General features: G+C 47.9%; 1 protein-coding gene across 2 annotated transcripts; it reads right to left on the reverse strand.

Moving 5' to 3' along the window:
- Positions 1-3,398: 3,398 nt before the first annotated feature.
- PCBD1 (pterin-4 alpha-carbinolamine dehydratase 1) lies at positions 3,399-8,575 on the reverse strand. Of its 2 annotated transcripts, none has more exons than XM_003815955.5 (4): positions 8,402-8,575; positions 5,670-5,801; positions 5,028-5,108; positions 3,399-3,937 (listed from the first exon to the last, which is right to left on the reverse strand). In XM_003815955.5, exons 1-4 carry the CDS (start codon positions 8,402-8,404, stop codon positions 3,839-3,841), a joined length of 315 nt encoding a protein of 104 aa, XP_003816003.1. In that variant the 5' UTR covers positions 8,405-8,575; the 3' UTR covers positions 3,399-3,838. The 2 variants fall into 2 exon arrangements, with proteins under 2 accessions (XP_003816003.1, XP_008967214.1); XM_008968966.4 differs by lacking the exon at positions 8,402-8,575 and adding an exon at positions 7,826-8,109.
- Positions 8,576-9,716: the final 1,141 nt, after the last annotated feature.

Below are 9,716 nucleotides of genomic sequence, written 5' to 3' on the forward strand. Positions count from 1 at the left end.
TTACTGTGGATGGTTGCATTCATTTGATTACTTGGGCACACACGAGATGACAAATGGGGCAGTGGCCATGCTTGAATGGGCTCCTGGTGAGAGATTGCCCCCTGGTGGTGAAACAATCGTGTGTGCCCACTGATACCACGACCAATGAAAGAGACACAGTTAAGCAGCAATCCATCTCATTTCCAGGCACTTTAATAGGTCGCTTATTGGTCCCTGCACCAGCAGTGGTAGTCATACCTATTTCAGAGAGGTCTGAAATTCAGGTTCTTAGTTTGCCAGGGACAGGTCCCTATCTTATATTTTTTTCCATCTTCATCATCCACTTCTGCTTACAGTTTGCTGCTTACAATAACTTAATGATGGATTGAGTTATCTGGGTGGTCTCTAGCCATCTGGGCAGTGTGGTTCTGTCTAACCAAAGGGCATTGGCCTCAAACCCTGCATTTGGTTTAGGGGCTAACAGAGCTCCTCAGATAATCTTCACGCACATGTAACTGCTGGAAATCTTATTCTATTATGAATAAGAAACGAGAAGTTTTTCCAAAGTGTTAGTCAGGATCTGAAGGCTGTCATTCAGATAACCCAGCTTTTCCTTTTGGCTTTTAGCCCATTCAGACTTTGCCAGAATCAAGCCAAGGATTGCTTTTTTGCTACAGTTTTCTGCCAGATGGCCTAGTTCCTGAGTACCTGGAAACCAGAGAGAAAGAGGATCCAGGATGTACTTGGATGAGGAGGCCTGGCTTATCTAGGAAGTCGTGTCTGGGGTGCTTATTGCTGCTCCATACAGCTGTACGTCAGCCCCTTGGCCTTCTCTGTAGGTTCTTGGCAGCAATGAGCAGCTTTCACTCAGTGACACAAGTAATTATTGAGTCCTAATTTGATAGCCACCAACTGTACCTGGGTAGGCAAAGTCAGATTTTTGAGAACCTTTTTCTTGATTTGAAGTTTTAATTACCTTATTTTCTTTTATGCTTTCCTCTGTCTTATAATCTTTTCTCTTCTTAATATCCTTCCCTATAATTTCAATTATTTGGATTAATTTTAGAATAAACCTATTTATTTCTAAAAAAGAAAAGAAAAGAAAGTGTTACCTGTGTCTTTGTCTCACATAAATGTGCTTCATACAACTGTAGTGCTGCCAAGGTTGGCTTTATTTTTTGGAGACAAGGTTTCACTGTCACCCAGGCTAGAGGGCAATGGCATGATCATCACTCACTGTAGCCTTGACTTCCTGGGCTCAAGTGATCCTCCCACCTCAGCCTCCCGAGTAGCTGGGACCACAGGTGTGTGCCACCATGCCTGGCTAATTTTTCTGTATATTCTGTAGAGACAGAGTTTCTCTACATTGCCCAGCCTAGTCTCTAACTCCTGGGCTCAAATGATCCTCCCGCCTTGGCCTCCCAAAGTGTTGGAAATACAGGCATGAGCTGTCCCTGCACCGGGCGAACATTTTTCAACCCTTGACCCATGAAAATAAGCAGAGGCAGGAATGTAACATAACAGCATAGTCTATACCTCCGCATCTGGCGTCTTCTGTCCTTCAGTCCTCCAGTCATCAGATCAAAGCACACTTGGAAAATTTTAAGTCAGAAGTGGAGCAGATGGGAGACCACTGTCTGAATCTTGTTTGCCATCAATATAGGTATTGATAATCCTTTACTAGCATATATGCTAGGAACGGGGTCCTGCTAATCCCTCTTATGAACAATACGCTTATTTCTCAACCTCCAGCCTCTGCCCCTTTCCTGGCCTTTGCTGGGGGACCAACTCATTCAGACTGAGTTGTGACATGGCTAGATTCCTGTTCCAAGTGACCCTGGCATTTACAAGTCAGCTTAGTACTTGAGTTAGGAGACACAGGTGAGAACTATTAGGAAGAAGGCTTCCCAGTCTCTGCATAGTGACATATGTGAGGTAAAATTTGTGTGGCATTCTCGTGGGGGTAGAGATGAGGCTGCTCTTAGTGCCCCCTTTTTCATGACAGCGTGGGAATATTCTGTCCTAGAGAGTTCCTGGCTGGGGAACTGACTGTGCAAACCATCTCTTAACTGCTCCAGTAATAAATAGCCTGCCAGGTCCTAAGCTGCCTGTGTCTTCTCTCTTGTGGAGTAAACCAGGCAAGCCCTAAGAACTTTGCTAAGATTTTAAGAAACTGAAGAGACCATCAGGATTTGGGATCTGCCATATCTGATATGATAGGCCTGTGTATTATGATTCTCCAGAGAAACAGAACCAATACACACAAAGAGATTTCTTATAAGGAATTGGCTCATGTGATTATGGAGGCTGACAAGTCCCAAGATCTGTAGTTGGCGAGCTGGAGAACCAGGAAAGCAGATGGTATTGTTGCACACCGGAGGCTTGTAGCCTTGAGACCTAAGGAGAGTGGATGTTTCAGTTTAAGTCCGAAAGCAGGAAAAGACCAATGTCCCACCTCAAGGCAGTCAGGCAGGAGGACTTCCCTTTTATTTGGAAGAGGGTCAGCCCTTTTTAGCCCTTTTTTTCTGTACAGGCCTTCACCTGGTTGAATGAGGCCACCCATGTTAGGGAAGACAGTCGGCTTTACTCAGTCTACTGATTCAAATGTTATCCTCATTCAGAAACACCCTCACAGACACACCCAGAATGTTTGACCAAATGCCTGGGCACCCCATGGCCCAATCAAGTTGACACCTAACATTAGCCATCACAGCCAGGAAGAAAATAGAGGTTGAGTATCCCTTATCTGAAAGGTGTGAGACCAGAAGTGTTTCAGATTTTGGATTTTGGAATATTTGCATTATACTGACAAGTTGAGCATCTCTAATCTGAAAATCAGAAATCTAAAATGATCCAATGAGTATTTCCTTTGGGCATCTTGTTGGCATTCAAAAAGTTTCAGATTTTGGATTTCCAATTTTCAAATTAGGGATGTTCAACCTGTAATATGGCCCCAGACTGCCTTTCTAGACATAGGTTCCACAATGCATATAATACCTGTGCCCTTCACACCCTTATCTGTGTTCATGGTGTTCTCTCAGCCATCTCTGCCTCCCAAGAATCCTACCCAGGTCTTCAAGGCATAACTCAAAGCCTCCAGATTTGCCCTTTTCACCATTAATCACTTGCGTTCCCTTTAGCTCATTTCTTATCCTGCCACCTAGCATTAATTCAGTCTAGTAATAGTTAATTAGTACTAGTTAATTGGTAATTGGTAATAGTTAATTGTGTTCCTGTTTGATGATAATCAAATGGTATCCCCTAGATGATAATGAATCTGAAGGCAAGGTGGTCTGGTCCCTGTCTTTCCAGTACCTTGAACAGAGGAAGTGCCTAGCACAGAGGAAGTGCTTTCATTTAAATGCCTATTGACTCCAATTTGGATTGACCTGTGGAAAAGAAGTTTCTAGAGCCTGAGACCAAGTGATATAATAGTTTTATTTGAGACATAAAAGCACATGTGTTTCTATTACATAGTGTGGGGTTTAGGGTCCTGGTTTCTAAGACAAGACTTTATTTCACCCTGTATCACAGCTTCCTGGGAAATGAATTAGGGAGCAAGACACGGCCTGGCAAGAAAATCATTATTGTTGCTGGGAAGTTGCAAAGAAAGGGGAGAGTTTATTCAAATTAGTGTAACAGAGCCCCCAGGACGAAGAGAGTGGTGCAGGGAAAAGGTCTAAATTCCTGGTGTTGGTGGGGACACTGGCACATCCCACAGCAAGGACTCACCCCTCAACGGCGGCGGCTGGGTCTTGGGAGGGGAGTGGTGGGAGGGTAAGGGCTCCTCAGCTCCCTCCCTGGATTCCCAGTTCAGTCACCCCTTCCCCTGGAAGAATTCAAAGAGGAAGGGCAGGGTCTATGTCATGGACACTGCTACTTGTTCGATGAAGCTGGCCAGGTTTATGTCCCGTTCTGAAAGGCCGGCACACTCATGGGTGCTCAGTGTGATGTGGACCTGAAATGAAACCAGAAATTCTGCTTCCACTGACTTCACTTAAGAACAGGAGGGAGTCACTAGCTGCTGGGCTCAGCCCTGCTAGGAGCTCCAGAATAGCAGCTGGCCACTACGATCTCTCCTGGGGACTCCTTCCTGACATGTCTGTAACAACATCTACATCTCCCCTTTGCTGTCTTTCAAAAATAATCATGACTTCAGCTATAGAATAAAAGCTTAATATCTGAATGTCAAGAGCAACCTAAAAGCTAAAGACAAAACCAAAAACCAATGCCAACTCCTAAACACTATCCATTCATAGACGACCTCTTCCACCCTTACTGTTTTTATAAACAGAGACCAGCAGAGCTTTTGGCACATGGTAGACATTTAATGACTGTTTCTATTCATTAAGCAAATAATTTGATAGGTTGGCTATGTGTGTGTATTTTTTTTTTTTTTTTTGAGACGGAGTCTTGCTCTGTCTCTTAGGCTGGAGTGCAGTGGCTCAATCTCTGCTCACTGCAAGCTCTGCCTCCTGGGTTCCCACCATTCTCCTGCCTCAGCCTCCCCAGTAGCTGGGACTACAGGTGTCCACCACCGCGCCCGCCTAATTTTTTTGTGTTTTTAGTAGAGACGGGGTTTCACCGTGTTAGCCAGGAGGGTCTCGATCTCCTGACCTCGTGATCTGCCCACCTCGGCCTCCCAAATATGTGTGTATTCTTAGTTCATTACTTTTTCATTCTTCCATACCTCCAGCAAGATTAAAGCCATTTAGAGCTATGAACACTGAATAAGTATGCCTGATTCCCACAGCCTTTCCTTTCTTGGGTTTTGCCTTCTTAATGTCTACTTAAATGTCTACTTTAACCACAACTATCTCATGCATCTTTTAATTTGCATTTCTTTATAGTAAGACTGATTTTTTTTCCCCAGGGGTATTTATGTTGATTCTAGGCATGTGCAATCTCAGTGAGATTGGAAATGAGATGAGTGGATGACCTATGGGTCAGGAAGGCTCATTGTTAAGTCCAAAAGCCTTCAGAATGTGTCGGAGTTCGCAGTATTTGGATGGGGGCAGAGCACAACAGAGGCACACAGCATCACTCACCTTGTTGTACACGTTAAACCATTCAGGATGGTGGTCCAGTTTCTCAGCCTGCAGGGCCACTCTTGTCATGAACCCAAAGGCCTATTTAAGTGGAGTGAGAGCCAGGTTAGTGTTCTAAGAGAAAGGACTTCTGGACATCACCAATTCAAGGCCTAGACGCAGGAGGATGAATTAGCTTCCCCCCAGGAGACTCCTCTATAATCATTTCCCCCTTGACATCCTGTCACTGGTTCTCAGGCTTGAGTTAGAGATTGTCCTTGCAGTAGGAAGAAAGTCTTACTATTTAGGATGCCAACAAGGTGGAAACACCACAACAGGCTTTTGGCCTGGCCAGTCTTGGCCGTCTGTTCAAATGTCTTCAGATGTGCATGTTTTTCACTTGAACTATCTCCTCAGAAGACTGTTGCTAAAAGTTCCAGGAAGGGAGAGCCCAAGACACATCCTCCTATGGCTCTCCAATCCCCAAAGATGATACTTTCTGAGTTAGGAAAATTAATTTCCCCACTGGCACAGTGCCCAAATAACTGGATGAGTGTGGTGTCTGAGAGTCTTGGCTAACAAGACGTGAAGGGAGAGAACATGCTTTGTAAGGTGACCCCATCAGCCCATCTCAGAAAACTCTGTCCCACCCTGGTGCCATACCCTGTTGAAGTCTTTGAAATGAAACTGCTTGAAGATGGCATCGCGGCCTTCCAGCTCATTCCACCCCACAGCCCTCAGGTTTGGCAGCAGCTGGTCCCTCTCCTCAGCGCTCAGCCTGTGTGCTTTGCCAGCCTAGAAGAGGGAAAAAAACAGAGGCCCAAGGGCATTTCTCTTTATAGGTCAAAACAGAGGGGCTCCAACCTTTGGGGGAACTTAGCCTCCACTGGCTGCTTTGGACGTGGGTGACCAAAGGGCAGCAGGTCTTTGAGCAATAGGCTGGGAGGCCTCAAGGGTGGCACCCTGCCCAGGAGGTGGGGTCCAGGCTCGTCCGCCGATAGGCCCTCAGGTCTTGGGTTTTACACTCCACACAGAGAAGGGAAATCCCAAAAGCAATGTAATTCATACGATGGGGACAGAGAAGCACTCTTCCCCCACCCTGCCCTCAAAGCCTTATGGACCTTCCCTCCATGAGATCTATTACATCAGTGAGGGCGTAAAAGCAAAATAAATCCCAGATGCAAATGTATTACTCCACAACCTCTCAGGAAGAGTACCCATGACTGTCCCCCCTTCCTTTTCCTATTATGTACTTCTTCATATGCACCCCACGTCCCTACCGTAACTTTCACGTGTATTGAAGAGGAAACAGGCCTAGAGAGGGGAAACGACTTGTCTGCTGTTCTTTCCCACCCACCCCTAGCCAGTGATGGCGCAGTGTTGTCTGTGTGTCAGCATTGCTGGGGCTGGACGAAGGAGCTACATTTAAAATAAGTGTCCAGCCCATTCTTAGCCACACTGCAGCTGACCGCCGTTGGCACTACCTCTAGTAGGTCCTCAGTCATGCTCCCAGGCAGCCTCTGGTCCTGAGCCGCCAGGGCTAGGTTTCTCTGGTTTTCCGTCTGCTTTTCTGGCTGGTTGGGAAGCTCAGGCCAAAGTGGAAGGAACTTGGCCAAAGGCAGCTGGCAAACCTAGTGCCCCATCCTATTTACCTAATGTGCAAAGTGCCCTCAAGGCAGCCCAAATTGGCACAATTCAGGCCATGAGTGGAAACTCAGAGAATGCAAGGAAGCAAGGGTCAGTTTCATCCTAGGAGGATCCAGGTCTAGGAGCTTAACAGATCCCAGAACCTAGGCTTCTAGAGTAGCACCACCCCAGGGCGGAAATGGAGTGCTGAATTGAAAAGATACCCTTAGGGGTGGGGAGGGAATGTGAGGGAGGTTAATTTAGCTTTTATGAGGCAGCCTGCAGACTGGACACCATGTGTTGATTGGCAGGAGTTTTGAGACCTGCTTTCACCATTTACCAGCCAGGTGGCTGTACCTCTCTTGGAAGAACCTCCACCTCCACAGATCATCATGAGGTGCCAATGGGACACTTTAGGAAACTCCACTGCTATAAAGCAAATGTCATCTGCATTACAAAAAAAATACTTCCTAAGGCAAGCAGGCTTGTGATGGGCCTGGTAGCATTTGGGGTAGCTGAAGCATCGCAGTGCTTTCCTAAGTCCGTCTTTTTTCCCTGCTGTTTCCCTCCTGAAAACGTGAGCTCTCTCTGGCCTGATGTAGCTTGGCCCCTCTCTTCCCCTCGGCTCTGGATGACTATAGGGATTGAATGGCAGCAGCGATTTGCATCATCTGCCCAGTAGGTAGGTCTCTACTCCAGAGCTGGCCTTCTCCCCGTGGCTGACCGCCTGGTCCGTGTATCCAGACAACCAGAAGTCAGCCAAAGCATCAGAGCCCACTGTTTACTTCCTTGGCTCTTAAAGGGGCGGGTGGGTCCAGGTGAGCTCTTAGGAGGCTTCCCTTTCTCGGTAGAGCCTTCTGGAACCCCCTAAGTCGCACAGCCTGCGGCTGAACTGACAAACCTTCCAGGTGCCGGCTCTGGAGACAGAGAGGGGGACGCTGCCCCGTTTGCCTCCTCTGGCGAGGTGTGGGGAGTGGTTACCGATTTCCCAAGCCTGCATCTCTGGGACCTCAGCGCCCCTCACAAACAGCCACACTCATCCTCCCTCCCCGAAGTCCCTCTCCTATCAAAAGGCCCTCCCAGTCTTTCCTGCTCCGAAGGCCTGTGGACCAGAAATGGTCTGATGAAGCTCCCGAGCTTACAGCAGAGCAAGGGCCCCGCCCCCGCCCCGGGGGTGGGTGGGGGAAGCTCACCCGGGAGGAGGGCTGCTCCAGCGCCACCAAGCCCCCGTGGCCTGGCACGGGCCTCAAGTCGGTGCGGGGACTGGCTCTGGGGCCCGGGACAGCATACCGGCGCAGAGCGTGAGTCCCAGGCAGACCCCGTACCCAGAGTGCCAGCGGGAAGGGGCAGCGGACAGGCACGCACGGGAGCGCGCAAACTCAGCCTCCCTCTCGCTCCCACCCCAGTATAAAGCAGAATCGGGCCACTAAGGGGACGAGATCCGTGGACTCCTCCACGACTGTCCTCCCCGGCCCAGGAAGGTCGTAGGCCCCGCCCCCGGAAGGGTCCCGGAACAAGCACTGGCCGGGGTCAGGGCAGGCCTGGCCTCCCAACTGGGTGGGATTCGGACCCGCCACCGCCCCTCTCAGGGCTTCAGCTTCTCCTCCCCGCCGCCGGCGACAGAGAGCCGGGCAGAGACCCCACTCTCGGACCCCGGCGGCTCCGCAGGGGACTCGAAAAGACCTTCCCCCGCCCCTTCCCGCTCCCACCTCGCCCGCGGCTGCCCCGGCCCCGCTGCCCCGATCGCGGCCGCGCACCCCTGGACTCACCATGGCGCGGGCGGCAGCAGGTGGCCAGCGGAGAGGGCAGGCGGCGGCCAGGCGCGCAGGCTGCCGTCCCGGGGCGGGGCCGCGCTCGGGCCGCCCTCCGGTAATGATTAACGTCCCCAGCCAGGGACGCGCTCGGCTTGCTTGCTTCCAGCACTTTCCTTGCTGCTCAGAGCCATCCTCCGTGCTTGTTTCAGGGAGCTAAGGTGAAGCATGAGGGCTCCAAATGCCCGCTTCTGGGTTGGAATCCCACCCCGCCGCTTACAGCTGGGTGGCCCTGGGCGCCAGAATACCTATTTTTTTCTTTATAAAAATCTCTTATTTGGATATAATTGACATGCAATAAATTGCACATATTCAACGTGTACAATTTGATAAATTTTAATATGTTTCCCTCGTGAGACCATCACCGAGATCAAGATTATGAACATATCACCCCTGCAAGTTTTCCCTTGCCCTTTGGTAACCCCTTCCTCCCGAAACCCCCTGGCCAGGCAAGCCCTGATGTACTTTAGGTCACTATAAATTAGTTTGCATTTTCTAGAATTTTATGTAAATGGACCATACAGTATATACTAGGCAGAATAACTGTTTTGGGGTTCAGCCATGTTGTTGCCTATATCAATGGTTTCTTCCTTTTATGGCTAAGTAAAATTTATTTTATAGTATTGCATCGTACAGATAGACTACAATTTGTTTAGCGATTCACTATTGGACATTTGCGTTGTTTACCTTTTGGCTATTACAAATAAAGCTGCTGCGAATATGGTGCACAAATCTTCGAAAGTACATATGTTTTAATTTTCCTTGAGTAAACACTTAGGAATGGAATGCCTGGGTCATGTGGTAGGTGGACTTCTATAACTTATTAGGAAACTGCCATACTGTTTTGCAAAATGGTTGTATCATTTTATATTCCTAGCAGCAGTGTATGAAGTTTGCAGTTCTCTGTCCTCACCAACACTTGATATAGTCAGCCTTTTAAATTTTAGCCATTCTAATTGGTGTGTAGCAGTATCTCATTGTGGTTTTGAGTTTCCTTGATTAGTAATTGTATTGAATATCTTTTCATGTACTTATTTGCTAAGGATAAGTTTTTTTTAATTGAATAGCATGTTTGAATTTCCTGCCCATTAAAAAAGAAATTGGGTTGTTTTCTTATCGAGTTTTGAGGGTGTTTTATTCTGGATATAAGGACATGATCAGGCAGTGATTTGCAAATATTTTCTTTGCATTATCTTATGGTGCCTTTCAAAGAGCAAACGTTCTTAATTTTGATGAAATCCCATATATCAAATATTTCTTTTATGGATTTCTA

This window comes from Pan paniscus, chromosome 8 (genome assembly GCF_029289425.2).
Source record: "Pan paniscus chromosome 8, NHGRI_mPanPan1-v2.0_pri, whole genome shotgun sequence".
In the NCBI taxonomy this organism is placed as follows: domain Eukaryota; kingdom Metazoa; phylum Chordata; class Mammalia; order Primates; family Hominidae; genus Pan; species Pan paniscus.